The sequence below is a fragment of the Heptranchias perlo genome, unplaced genomic scaffold (genome assembly GCF_035084215.1).
Source record: "Heptranchias perlo isolate sHepPer1 unplaced genomic scaffold, sHepPer1.hap1 HAP1_SCAFFOLD_850, whole genome shotgun sequence".
Taxonomy (NCBI): domain Eukaryota; kingdom Metazoa; phylum Chordata; class Chondrichthyes; order Hexanchiformes; family Hexanchidae; genus Heptranchias; species Heptranchias perlo.
The window spans coordinates 33076-46524 of NW_027139888.1; the positions used below are offsets into that span (position 1 = coordinate 33076).

Genomic DNA, 13449 nt, shown 5'->3' on the forward strand with positions numbered 1-13449 from the left:
GGTGATGGACTGGGGTTGACAAATGTAAGGAATCTTACACCACCAGGTTACAGTCCAACAATTTTATTTGAAAATCACAAGCTCTGCACCCATGAGGACGGCCTCAACCGAGATCTTGGGTTCATGTCACGCTACACGTAACCCCACCAGCGAATAAAAGTTATCTGTTTTTAATTAAACGGGTCATTCTCTGTCTTTCTCTTCCTTTCGGATGTTTCTCCCTCTCTCTCTCTGTTTTGTGTTCTGGCCGTTTGTATATTCGGTGGTCCTGTAGGTAACACCTGTCTGTCTGAACACTTTGATTGCCTTGACAATGGGCAGTTGGAAAGATTATCTGTAATCACCAGGTATTGTTCTCTGACTATAAATGCTAAACGTTCAAGGATTCCCACGCTCACCTGACGAAGGAGAAAGCCTCCGAAAGCTTGTGATTTTCAAATAAAATTGTTGGACTATAACCTGGTGTTGTAAGATTCTTTACATATGTAATTTGTGTTTATTTGCAGATGGTGAGCCTTGCTTCTGAACTGAACCACCTGTACCTGGAGTCGATTGAGAAGGAGATGGAATCGGACAGCAGCAGGCCGCCCAAGAAAGAGGTCCTGGCCGGGATGATGCCGGGTTTGAAGGAAATGCTCTGCTACAGCTACTGCTACCTGGGCATAATGACGGGTGAGGCCTGCGTCCAGAACACGTCCCACCTCCTCTCCCCCTTCGCTTCATCCTTCCTCTCCCTCCCCCCTGACCAGGTCCCAGAGAGGGTGAGAGGACAGTGTCTGACCCACTTCCCCCATCAGAGAGAGAGAGGAGCCCCTTCGTCCCCTCTATCTGAGGCTGGATTTTAACCCCCAGGTCCCCAGACATATGTCAGACATGGCTCAGTGGGTAGCGCGCTCTCTCTCTGTCCCTGTCCCTGTCCCTGTCCCTGTCCTGTCCCTGTCCCTGTCCCTGTCTCTGTCTCTGTGTGTGTATGTGTGTGTGTGTGTGTGTGAGAGTCTCTCTCTCGCCTCTGAGTCAGAAGGTGGTGGACTCGGGCTCACAGGCTAGAGACTTGAGCCCCATAATCCAGGCCCACACTCCCCCGGTGCCCGTACTGAGGGAGTGCTGCACTGTCGGAGGTAGATGGATATACTCTAGGACTCGAGCCCCATAATCCAGGCCCACACTCCCCGGTGCCAGTACTGAGGGAGTGCTGCACTGTCGGAGGGACCGTCTTTCGGATGAGACGTTAAACCGAGGGCCCCGTCCACCCCTCTCGGGTGGGTGCAAAAGATCCCACGGCCACTATTGGAAGAAGAGCAGGGGGGAGTTCTCCCTCGTGTCCTGGGGCCAATATTTATCCCTCAACCCACATCACTAAAAAAACGATGATCTGGTCATTATCACATCGCTGTTTGTGGGATCTTGCTGTGCGCAAATTAGCTGCTGCGTTTCCCACATTACAACAGTGACCACACTTAAAAAAAAAAGTACTTCATTGGCTGTTAAGGGCTATGGGACGTCCTGAGGTGGTGAAAGGCGAGATAGAAATGGGAATTGTTTCTTTCTGTCTCTCTCTCTCTCTCTCTCTCTCTCTCTCTGCCTCTCCCTCTGCCATCTCTCCGTCTCCCCTCTCTCCGTCTCCCCTCTCTCCCGTCTCTCCCTCTCTCCGTCTCTCCCTCTCTCCGTCTCGCTCGCCTCTCTCCGTCTCGCCCTCATCTCCGTCTCGCCCTCTCTCCGTCTCGCCCTCTCTCCGTCTCGCCCTCTCTCCGTCTCGCCCTCTCTCCGTCTCGCCCTCTCTCCGTCTCGCCCTCTCTCCGTCTCCCCTCTCTCCGTCTCGCCCTCTCTCCGTCTCGCCCTCTCTCCGTCTCGCCCTCTCTCCGTCTCGCCCTCTCTCCGTCTCGCCCTCTCTCCGTCTCGCCCTCTCTCCGTCTCCCCTCTCTCCGTCTCCCCTCTCTCCGTCTCCCCTCTCTCCGTCTCCCCTCTCTCCGTCTCCCCTCTCTCCGTCTCCCCTCTCTCCGTCTCCCCTCTCTCCGTCTCCCCTCTCTCCGTCTCCCCTCTCTCCGTCTCCCCCTCTCTCCGTCTCGCCCTCTCTCCGTCTCGCCCTCTCTCCGTCTCGCCCTCTCTCCGTCTCGCCCTCTCTCCGTCTCGCCCTCTCTCCGTCTCGCCCTCTCTCCGTCTCGCCCTCTCTCCGTCTCGCCCTCTCTCCGTCTCGCCCTCTCTCCGTCTCGCCTCTCTCCGTCTCCCCTCTCTCCGTCTCGCCCTCTCTCCGTCTCGCCCTCTCTCCGTCTCTCCCTCTCTCCCTCTCTCCGTCTCCCTCTCTCTCCGTCTCCCTCTCTCTCCGTCTCCCTCTCTCCCTCTCCCCCTCTCTCCCTCTCCCCCTCTCCCTCTCTCCTCTCCCCCCCTCCCCCCTCCCCCATCCCCCATCCCCCATCCCCCATCCCCCATCCCCCCTCTCCCCCCCTCTCCCCTCTCCCCTCTCCCCTCTCCCCTCTCTCTCTCTCTCTCTCTCCCGCCCTCTCCTCTCCTCTTCCTCTCCCTCTCCTCCCTCTCCCTCTCCCCTCTCTCTCTCTCCCCCTCTCCCCTCTCCTCCCCGTCTCCCCTCTCTCCGTCTCCCCTCTCTCCGTCTCCCCTCTCTCCCCGTCTCCCCTCTCTCTCCGTCCCCCCCTCCCCCGTCCCTCTCACTCCTCACTAAAGCGTCTCTCCTCTCCCTCCTGCCCCCTCTCCAGGTCCCTTCTACCGCTACAAGACGTACCAGGACTGGGTGTATGAGAGTCACCTGGGGAAGGTGCCGAGCTGGAAACCCATGCTGCATCGGATGAAGTTGGGCCCCCTGTACGGCGTGGCCTTCCTGCTGGTGTCTCGCATCTGCCCCCTGACTACGTCAAGACCGAGGAGTTCACCCAGCAGTCCTTTCTGTACCGCGTCTACTACACCGCCGTCACATTCTTCATCTTCCGCATGCGTTTCTACGTTGCCTGGACTTTTGCAGAGTGCGCCTGCATAGCGGCGGCCTTTGGAGCCTACCCCGTCAGTGCCCAGGCCCGATCGGGCAACGGGCCCACGCATCAGTACTACACCGGCTCCAGGTAAGCGTGGTCTCCCGATCGCTGGGGGACGGGTCCCCACGGGCGCTGACCCCCCTCCTCCTCGCTGGGGGACGGGGTCCCCACGGGCACTGACCCCCCTCCTCGCTGGGGGACGGGTCCCCACGGGCACTGACCCCCCTCCTCGCTGGGGGGACGGGTCCCCACGAGCACCGACCCCCCTCCTCGCTGGGGGACGGGTCCTCCACGGGCACTGACCCCCCTATTCCTCGCTGGGGGACGGGTCCCCCACGGGCACTGACCCCCCTCCTCCTCGCTGGGGGACGGGTCCCCACGGGCACTGACCCCCCTCCTCCTCGCTGGGGGACGGGTCCCCACGGGCACTGACCCCCCTCCTCGCTGGGGGACGGGTCCCCACGAGCACCGACCCCCCTCCTCGCTGGGGGACGGGTCCCCACGGGCACTGACCCCCCTCCTCGCTGGGGGAACGGGTCCCCACGGGCACTGACCCCCCCCCTCCTTGCTGGGGGACGGGTCCCCCACGGGCACTGACCCCCCTCCTCACTAGGGGACGGGTCCCCACGGGCACTGACCCCCCTCCTCGCTGGGGGACGGGTCCCCACGGGCACTGACCCCCCCTCCTCGCTGGGGGGACGGGTCCCCACGGGCACTGACCCCCTCCTCGCTGGGGGACGGGTCCCCCACGGGCACTGACCCCCCTCCTCGCTGGGGGACGGGTCCCCACGAGCACCGACCCCCCTCCTCGCTGGGGGACGGGTCCTCACGGGCACTGACCCCCCCTATTCCTCGCTGGGGGACGGGTCCCCACGGGCACTGACCCCCTCCTCCTCGCTGGGGGACGGGTCCCCACGGGCACTGACCCCCTCCTCCTCGCTGGGGGACGGGTCCCCCACGGGCACTGACCCCCCTCCTCGCTGGGGGACGGGTCCCCACGAGCACCGACCCCCCTCCTCGCTGGGGGACGGGTCCCCCACGGGCACTGACCCCCCCTCCTCGCTGGGGGACGGGTCCCCACGGGCACTGACCCCCCCCCCTCCTTGCTGGGGGACGGGTCCCCACGGGCACTGACCCCCTCCTCACTAGGGGACGGGTCCCCACGGGCACTGACCCCCCTCCTCGCTGGGGGGACGGGTCCCCACGGGCACTGACCCCCCTCCTCGCTGGGGGGACGGGTCCCCACGGGCACTGACCCCACCCTCCTCGCTGGGGGACGGGTCCCCACGGGCACTGACCCCCCTCCTCGCTGGGGGGACGGGTCCCCACGGGCACTGACCCCCCTCCTCGCTGGGGGACGGGTCCCCACGGGCACTGACCCCCCCCTCCTCGCTGGGGGACGGGTCCCCACGGGCACTGACCCCCCCCTCCTCGCTGGGGGACGGGTACCCACAGGCACTGACCCCCTCGCTGGGGGATGGATCTCTGAGAGGTGACCTAATTGAGGTCTTTAAGATTATGAAAGGGTTCGATAGGGTAGACGTAGAGAAGATATTTCCCCTTGTGGGGGGAGACCAGAACTGGGGGGCCATAAATATAAGAGAGTCAGTAATAAATTCAATCGGGAATTCAGGAGAAACTTCTTTCCCCAGAGAGTGGTGAGAATGTGGAACTCGCTCCCACAAGGAGTAGTTGAGGTGAACAGTGTAGATGGATTTAAGGGGAAGCTGGATAAACACATGAGGGAGAAAGGAATAGAAGGAAAAATGCAAGTTGCTTGTTGTGCATGCGTCACTGCGAGTGCGTGTGTTACAGTGAACGTAAGAGTACGTGTCAGGAACAGCGAGGACGAGGGACGTGTCAGAGCGGGGACGAGGGCGTGTCAGGAACAGCGGGGACGAGGGACGTGTCAGAGCGGAGACGAGGGACGTTTCGGGGACGAGGGACGTGTCAGAGCGGGGACGAGGGACATGTCAGAGCGGGGACGAGGGATGTGTCGGGGACGAGGGACGTGTCAGAGCGGGGACGAGGGACATGTCAGAGCGGGGACGAGGGATGTGTCGGGGACGAGGGACGTGTCAGAGCGGGGACGAGGGATGTGTCAGAGCGGGGACGAGGGACGTGTCAGAGCAGAGACGAGGGACATGTCAGAGCGGGGACGAGGGATGTGTCGGGGACGAGGGACGTGTCAGAGCAGAGACGAGGGACGTGTCAGAGCGGGGACGAGGGACGTGTCAGAGCGGGGACGAGGGACGTGTCAGAGCGGGGACGAGGGACGTGTCAGAGCAGAGACGAGGGACGTGTCAGAGCGGGGACGAGGGATGTGTCGGGGACGAGGGACGTGTCAGAGCAGAGACGAGGGACGTGTCAGAGCGGGGACGAGGGACGTGTCAGAGCGGAGACGAGGGACGTGTCAGAGCGGGGACGAGGGACGTGTCAGAGCGGAGACGAGGGACGTGTCATAGCGGGGACGAGGGACGTGTCAGAGCAGAGACGAGGGACGTGTCAGAGCGGGGACGAGGGACGTGTCAGAGCGGGGACGAGGGACGTGTCAGAGCGGGGACGAGGGACGTGTCAGAGCGGGGACGAGGGACGTGTCAGAGCGGGGACGAGGGATGTGTCGGGGACGAGGGACGTGTCAGAGCGGGGACGAGGGACGTGTCAGAGCGGGGACGAGGGACGTGTCAGAGCGGGGACGAGGGACATGTCAGAGCGGGGACGAGGGACATGTCAGAGCGGGGACGAGGGACGTGTCGGGGACGAGGGACGTGTCAGAGCGGAGACGAGGGACGTGTCAGAGCGGGGACGAGGGACGTGTCAGAGCGGAGACGAGGGACGTGTCAGAGCGGAGACGAGGGACGTGTCAGAGCGGGAACGAGGGACGTGTCAGAGCGGGGACGAGGGACGTGTCAGAGCGGAGACGAGGGACGTGTCAGAGCGGGGACGAGGGACGTGTCAGAGCGGAGACGAGGGACGTGTCAGAGCGGGAACGAGGGACGTGTCAGAGCGGGGACGAGGGACGTGTCGGGGACGAGGGACGTGTCAGAGCGGGGACGAGGGACGTGTCAGAGCGGGGACGAGGGACGTGTCAGAGCGGGGACGAGGGACGTGTCAGAGCGGAGACGAGGGACGTGTCAGAGCGGGGACGAGGGACGTGTCAGAGCGGGGACGAGGGACGTGTCGGGGACGAGGGACATGTCAGAGCAGAGACGAGGGACGTGTCAGAGTGGGGACGAGGGACGTGTTGGGGACAGCGGGGACGAGGGACGTGTCAGAGCGGAGACGAGGGACGTGTCAGAGTGGGGACGAGGGATGTGTCGGGGACGAGGGACGTGTCAGAGCGGAGACGAGGGACGTGTCAGAGCGGAGACGAGGGACGTGTCAGAGTGGGGACGAGGGATGTGTCGGGGACGAGGGACGTGTCAGAGCGGGGACGAGGGACGTGTCAGAGCGGGGACGAGGGACGTGTCAGAGCGGGGACGAGGGACGTGTCAGAGCGGGGACGAGGGACGTGTCAGAGCGGGGACGAGGGACGTGTCAGAGCGGGGACGAGGGACGTGTCAGAGCGGGGACGAGGGACGTGTCAGAGCGGGGACGAGGGACGTGTCAGAGCGGGGACGAGGGACGTGTCAGAGCGGGGACGAGGGACGTGTCAGAGCGGGGACCAGGGACGTGTGAGAGCGGGGACCAGGGACGTGTGAGAGCGGGGACCAGGGACGTGTCAGAGCGGGGACCAGGGACGTGTCAGAGCGGGGACCAGGGACGTGTCAGAGCGGGGACCAGGGACGTGTCAGAGCGGGGACCAGGGACGTGTCAGAGCGGGGACCAGGGACGTGTCAGAGCGGGGACGAGGGACGTGTCGGGGACGAGGGACGTGTCGGGGACGAGGGACGTGTCGGGGACGAGGGACGTTTCGGGGACGAGGGACGTGTCAGAGCGGGGACGAGGGATGTGTCGGGGACGAGGGACGTGTCAGAGCGGGGACCAGGGACGTGTCAGAGCGGGGACCAGGGACGTGTCAGAGCGGGGACCAGGGACGTGTCAGAGCGGGGACCAGGGACGTGTCAGAGCGGGGACCAGGGACGTGTCAGAGCGGGGACCAGGGACGTGTCAGAACGGGGACCAGGGACGTGTCAGAGCGGGGACGAGGGACGTGTCGGGGACGAGGGACGTGTCGGGGACGAGGGACGTGTCAGAGCGGGGACCAGGGACGTGTCAGAGCGGGGACGAGGGACGTGTCGGGGACGAGGGACGTGTTGGGGCGAGGGACGTGTCGGGGACAGCGGGGACGAGGGACGTGTCGGGGACGAGGGACGTGTCAGAGCGGGGACGAGGGACGTGTCAGAGCGGGGACGAGGGACGTGTCAGAGCGGGGACGAGGGACGTGTCAGAGCGGGGACCAGGGACGTGTCAGAGCGGGGACCAGGGACGTGTGAGAGCGGGGACCAGGGACATGTGAGAGCGGGGACCAGGGACGTGTGAGAGCGGGGACCAGGGACGTGTCAGAGCGGGGACCAGGGACGTGTCAGAGCGGGGACGAGGGACGTGTCGGGGACGAGGGACGTGTCGGGGACGAGGGACGTTTCGGGGACGAGGGACGTGTCAGAGCGGGGACGAGGGATGTGTCGGGGACGAGGGACGTGTCAGAGCGGGGACGAGGGACGTGTCAGAGCGGGGACCAGGGACGTGTCAGAGCGGGGACCAGGGACGTGTCAGAGCGGGGACCAGGGACGTGTCAGAGCGGGGACCAGGGACGTGTCAGAACGGGGACCAGGGACGTGTCAGAGCGGGGACGAGGGACGTGTCGGGGACGAGGGACGTGTCAGAGCGGGGACCAGGGACGTGTCAGAGCGGGGACGAGGGACGTGTCGGGGACGAGGGACGTGTTGGGGCGAGGGACGTGTCGGGGACAGCGGGGACGAGGGACGTGTCGGGGACGAGGGACGTGTCAGAGCGGGGACCAGGGACGTGTCAGAGCGGGGACCAGGGACGTGTCAGAACGGGGACCAGGGACGTGTCAGAGCGGGGACGAGGGACGTGTCAGAGCGGGGACCAGGGACGTGTCAGAGCGGGGACGAGGGACGTGTCGGGGACGAGGGACGTGTCGGGGACGAGGGACGTGTCAGAGCGGGGACGAGGGACGTGTCAGAGCGGGGACGAGGGACGTGTCAGAGCGGGGACGAGGGACGTGTCAGAGCGGGGACGAGGGACGTGTCAGAGCGGGGACGAGGGACGTGTCAGAGCGGGGACGAGGGACGTGTCAGAGCGGGGACCAGGGACGTGTCAGAGCGGGGACGAGGGACGTGTCGGGGACGAGGGACGTGTCGGGGACGAGGGACGTGTCGGGGACGAGGGACGTGTCGGGGACGAGGGACGTGTCAGAGCGGGGACGAGGGACGTGTCGGGGACGAGGGACGTGTCGGGGACGAGGGACGTGTCGGGGACCAGGGACGTGTCAGAGCGGGGACCAGGGACGTGTCAGAGCGGGGACGAGGGACGTGTCGGGGACCAGGGACGTGTCAGAGCGGGGACGAGGGACGTGTCGGGGACGAGGGACGTGTCGGGGACGAGGGACGTGTCGGGGACGAGGGACGTGTCAGAGCGGGGACCAGGGACGTGTCAGAGCGGGGACCAGGGACGTGTCAGAGCGGGGACGAGGGACGTGTCGGGGACGAGGGACGTGTCGGGGACGAGGGACGTGTCAGAGCGGGGACCAGGGACGTGTCAGAGCGGGGACAAGGGACGTGTCGGGGACGAGGGACGTGTCAGAGCGGGGACGAGGGACGTGTTGGGGACGAGGGACGTGTCGGGGACGAGGGACGTGTCAGAGCGGGGACCAGGGACGTGTTGGGGACAGCAGGGATGGAACAAATCTTAATACAGGAGCTGCCCTGTCCCCACAGTGAGAAACAGGATTACGACTATGAGACTATCAGAAACATCGACCCAAGGAACACGGACTTCTGCGTATCAGTAAAGGACGGGATGAAGTACTGGAACATGACAGTGCAGTGGTGGTTGGCCAACTACATCTACAGAAACGCTCCCTTCAGAGCCCGCCTCCTCCGGTGAGTCCCACCTCCGGTCTCCCCAATCTCATCCTCTCACCTTCTGGGACCTGGGAGTGTTTGATGGGACAGTGTAGAGGGAGCTTTACTCTGTATCTAACCCTGTCCCTGCCCTGGGAGTGTTTGATGGGACAGTGTAGAGGGAGCTTTACTCTGTATCTAACCCTGTACCTGCCCTGGGAGTGTTTGATGGGACAGTGTAGAGGGAGCTTTACTCTGTATCTAACCCTGTACCTGTCCTGGGAGTGTTTGATGGGACAGTGTAGAGGGAGCTTTACTCTGTATCTAACCCTGTACCTGCCCTGGAAGTGTTTGATGGGACAGTGTAGAGGGAGCTTTACTCTGTATCTAACCCTGTCCCTGCCCTGGGAGTGTTTGACGGGACAGTGTAGAGGGAGCTTTACTCTGTATCTAACCCTGCACCTGCCCTGGGAGTGTTTGATGGGACAGTGTAGAGGGAGCTTTACTCTGTATCTAACCCTGTACCTGTCCTGGGAGTGTTTGATGGGACAGTGTAGAGGGAGCTTTACTCTGTATCTAACCCTGGACCTGCCCTGGGAGTGTTTGATGGGACAGTGTAGAGGGAGCTTTACTCTGTATCTGACCCTGTACCTGCCCTGGGAGTGTTTGATGGGACAGTGTAGAGGGAGCTTTACTCTGTATCTAACCCTGTACCTGCCCTGGGAGTGTTTGATGGGACAGTGTAGAGGGAGCTTTACTCTGTATCTAACCCTGTACCTGCCCTGGGAGTGTTTGATGGGACAGTGTAGAGGGAGCTTTACTCTGTATCTAACCCTGTACGTGCCCTGGGAGTGTTTGACGGGACAGTGTAGAGGGAGCTTTACTCTGTATCTAACCCTGTACCTGCCCTGGGAGTGTTTGATGGGACAGTGTAGAGGGAGCTTTACTCTGTATCTAACCCTGTACCTGACCCTGGGAGTGTTTGATGGGACAGTGTAGAGGGAGCTTTACTCTGTATCTAACCCTGTACCTGCCCTGGGAGTGTTTGACGGGACAGTGTAGAGGGAGCTTTACTCTGTATCTAACCCTGTACCTGCCCTGGGAGTGTTTGATGAGACAGTGTAGAGGGAGCTTTACTCTGTATCTAACCCTGTACCTGCCCAGGGAGTGTTTGATGGGACAGTGTAGAGGGAGCTTTACTCTGTATCTAACCCTGTACCTGCCCTGGGAGTGTTTGATGGGACAGTGTAGAGGGAGCTTTACTCTGTATCTAACCCTGTACCTGACCCTGGGAGTGTTTGATGGGACAGTGTAGAGGGAGCTTTACTCTGTATCTAACCCTGTACCTGCCCAGGGAGTGTTTGATGGGACAGTGTAGAGGGAGCTTTACTCTGTATCTAACCCTGTACCTGCCCTGGGAGTGTTTGATGAGACAGTGTAGAGGGAGCTTTACTCTGTATCTAACCCTGTACCTGCCCTGGGAGTGTTTGATGGGACAGTGTAGAGGGAGCTTTACTCTGTATCTAACCCTGTACCTGCCCTGGGAGTGTTTGATGAGACAGTGTAGAGGGAGCTTTACTCTGTATCTAACCCTGTACCTGCCCTGGGAGTGTTTGATGGGACAGTGTAGAGGGAGCTTTACTCTGTATCTAACCCTGTACCTGACCCTGGGAGTGTTTGATGGGACAGTGTAGAGGGAGCTTTACTCTGTATCTAACCCTGTACCTGCCCAGGGAGTGTTTGATGGGACAGTGTAGAGGGAGCTTTACTCTGTATCTAACCCTGTACCTGCCCTGGGAGTGTTTGATGGGACAGTGTAGAGGGAGCTTTACTCTGTATCTAACCCTGTACCTGCCCTGGGAGTGTTTGACGGGACAGTGTAGAGGGAGCTTTACTCTGTATCTAACCCTGTACCTGCCCTGGGAGTGTTTGACGGGACAGTGTAGAGGGAGCTTTACTCTGTATCTAACCCTGTACCTGCCCTGGGAGTGTTTGATGGGACAGTGTAGAGGTAGCTTTACTCTGTATCTAACCCGTTGCTCCTTCCCTCCTAGAATTGGCTGGACCATGCTGGTCAGCGCCTTCTGGCACGGTATTCACCCGGGCTATTACCTCAGCTTTCTGACCATCCCGCTGTGCCTGGCGGCCGAAGGGGCCATGGACGTGGGAGTGAGGGAGCAGCTGGGGGCGAGGGGCCGCCAGCTGTACGACTGCCTCCACTGGTTCTGGAAGATGCGGGCCTACGACTACATGTGCATGGGCTTTGTGCTGCTGACCTTCCGGGACACCCTCGCCTTCTGGCACACCGTCTACTTCTACCTCCACGGCCTGGCCCTGGCCCTCTTCATCCTGGGCTACGTGCTGGCCGGCCTCCAGGGCAAGCGGACCATGGCCCACGGCCTGACGGCCCCGTCCTCCGGCCGGCGCCAGCCCCCGGACCCCCTGCGCCCCTCGGCCGCCGCGTCCGTGCCCCCCACCCTGAGGCTCCTCCCGCCGCTGGCCTCCGAGATGAGGAGGAGGAGGGGGGCGGGGGCCGGGGCGGGGGCGGGGGCGGACCAGGGCCCGCCGCCCCCCGCCGAGAGGCACCGCAGTCTCGGGCACCAGGAGGACCGAGCGCCCCCGAGACGTTAATAAATAAATCCAGATGTTTATCGGGACCAAAGGAGAGGCCGGTCTCTCGAGTCTGGGGGTGGGGGGGTGGGGTGGGGCGGGGGTCGCGGGAGAGTGGGGGGGGGCAGCTGCCGGAGGGTGGGGGGGAAGGTTCAGGCCGTCGCCCACTTCCTGTGTTTGAGCGCGCGCCCGAATCGCCATTCCCCCCCCCCCCCCCCCCCCCCGGCCGCTACCCACCCGTGATGCCCAGCCCGATTCCCCCACCTGCTTCCTAAATGTCATCTCCCCATTCCCCCCACCCCCTCCCCCCGCCTCCCTCAGTGCCCCCCCCTCCGAGTGACAGGTCGCTCTCCCCGCCTGGGAGGGCTCAGGGGTTCAGGGCTCAGCCTCCCACAGTCGAATATCCTGCTGATTATCTCACCGGGGTCGGGGGCTGGGGGGAGAACGAGGTTGTCGGAGGGCGGCCGGCCGCGCTGATGCCCGTTCTCCCCGGACCCCCCCCCGCCGACCCCCACCCCCCAATTTTTACGTCAACGCGACGCAGCTGCAGTCCTCCTCCCCACCACCAGTTGGCGCCGGCAGGCGTCTGGTACTGCGTTGTCCAGGAGCCCCTCCTTGTGCCCGGAGTGCGGTACTGCGATGTCCAGGAGCCCCTCCTTGTGCCCGGAGTGCGGTACTGCGGTGTCCAGGAGCCCCTCCTTGTGCCCGGAGTGCGGTACTGCGGTGTCCAGGGGCCCCTCCTTGTGCCCGGAGTGCGGTACTGCGGTGTCCAGGGGCCCCTCCTTGTGCCCGGAGTGCGGTACTGCGGTGTCCAGGGGCCCCTCCTTGTGCCCGGAGTGCGGTACTGCGGTGTCCAGGAGCCCCTCCTGGTGCTGGGAGTGCGGTACTGCGGTGTCCAGGGGCCCCTCCTTGTGCCCGGAGTGCGGTACTGCGGTGTCCAGGGGCCCCTCCTTGTGCCCGGAGTGCGGTACTGCGGTGTCCAGGGGCCCCTCCTTGTGCCCGGAGTGCGGTACTGCGGTGTCCAGGAGCCCCTCCTTGTGCCCGGAGTGCGGTACTGCGGTGTCCAGGGGCCCCTCCTTGTGCCCGGAGTGCGGTACTGCGGCGTCCAGGGGCCCCTCCTGGTGTCGGGAGTCCGGTACTGCGGTGTCCAGGAGCCCCTCCTTGTGCCCGGAGTGCGGTACTGCGGTGTCCAGGAGCCCCTCCTAGTGCCCGGAGTGCGGTACTGCGGTGTCCAGGGGCCCCTCCTTGTGCCCGGAGTGCAGTACTGCGGTGTCCAGGGGCCCCTCCTTGTGCCCGGAGTGCGGTACTGCGGTGTCCAGGAGCCCCTCCTTGTGCCCGGAGTGCGGTACTGCTGTGTCCAGGAGCCCCTCCTGGTGCCCGGAGTGCGGTACTGCGGTGTCCAGGAGCCCCTCCTGGTGTCGGGAGTCCGGTACTGCGGTGTCCAGGAGCCCCTCCTGGTGCTGGGAGTGCGGTACTGCGGTGTCCAGGGGCCCCTCCTGGTGCCCGGAGTGCGGTACTGCGGTGTCCAGGAGCCCCTCCTGGTGCTGGGAGTGCGGTACTGCGGTGTCCAGGAGCCCCTCCTGGTGCCCGGAGTGCGGTACTGCGGTGTCCAGGAGCCCCTCCTAGGCCCGGAGTGCGGTACTGCGGTGTCCAGGAGCCCCTCCTGGTGTCGGGAGTGCGGTACTGCGGTGTCCAGGAGCTCCTCCTAGTGCCCGGAGTGCGGTACTGCGGTGTCCAGGAGCCCCTCCTGGTGTCGGGAGTCCGGTACTGCGGTGTCCAGGAGCCCCTCCTGGTACCCGGAGTGCGGTACTGCGGTGTCCAGGAGCGCC

At 63.8% G+C, this 13449-nt stretch overlaps 1 protein-coding gene across 1 annotated transcript; it reads left to right on the forward strand.

Annotated features, from left to right (window-relative positions):
- Nucleotides 1-506: 506 nt before the first annotated feature.
- On the forward strand, nucleotides 507-12117 carry mboat7 (membrane bound O-acyltransferase domain containing 7; the record flags this gene model as incomplete). Its single annotated transcript, XM_067981646.1, is given in 5 exon segments — nucleotides 507-672; nucleotides 2709-2855; nucleotides 2858-3068; nucleotides 8885-9049; nucleotides 11065-12117. Coding segments are annotated over 5 exon segments (1266 nt in total), but the record flags the coding sequence as incomplete, so codon positions are not given.
- Nucleotides 12118-13449: the final 1332 nt, after the last annotated feature.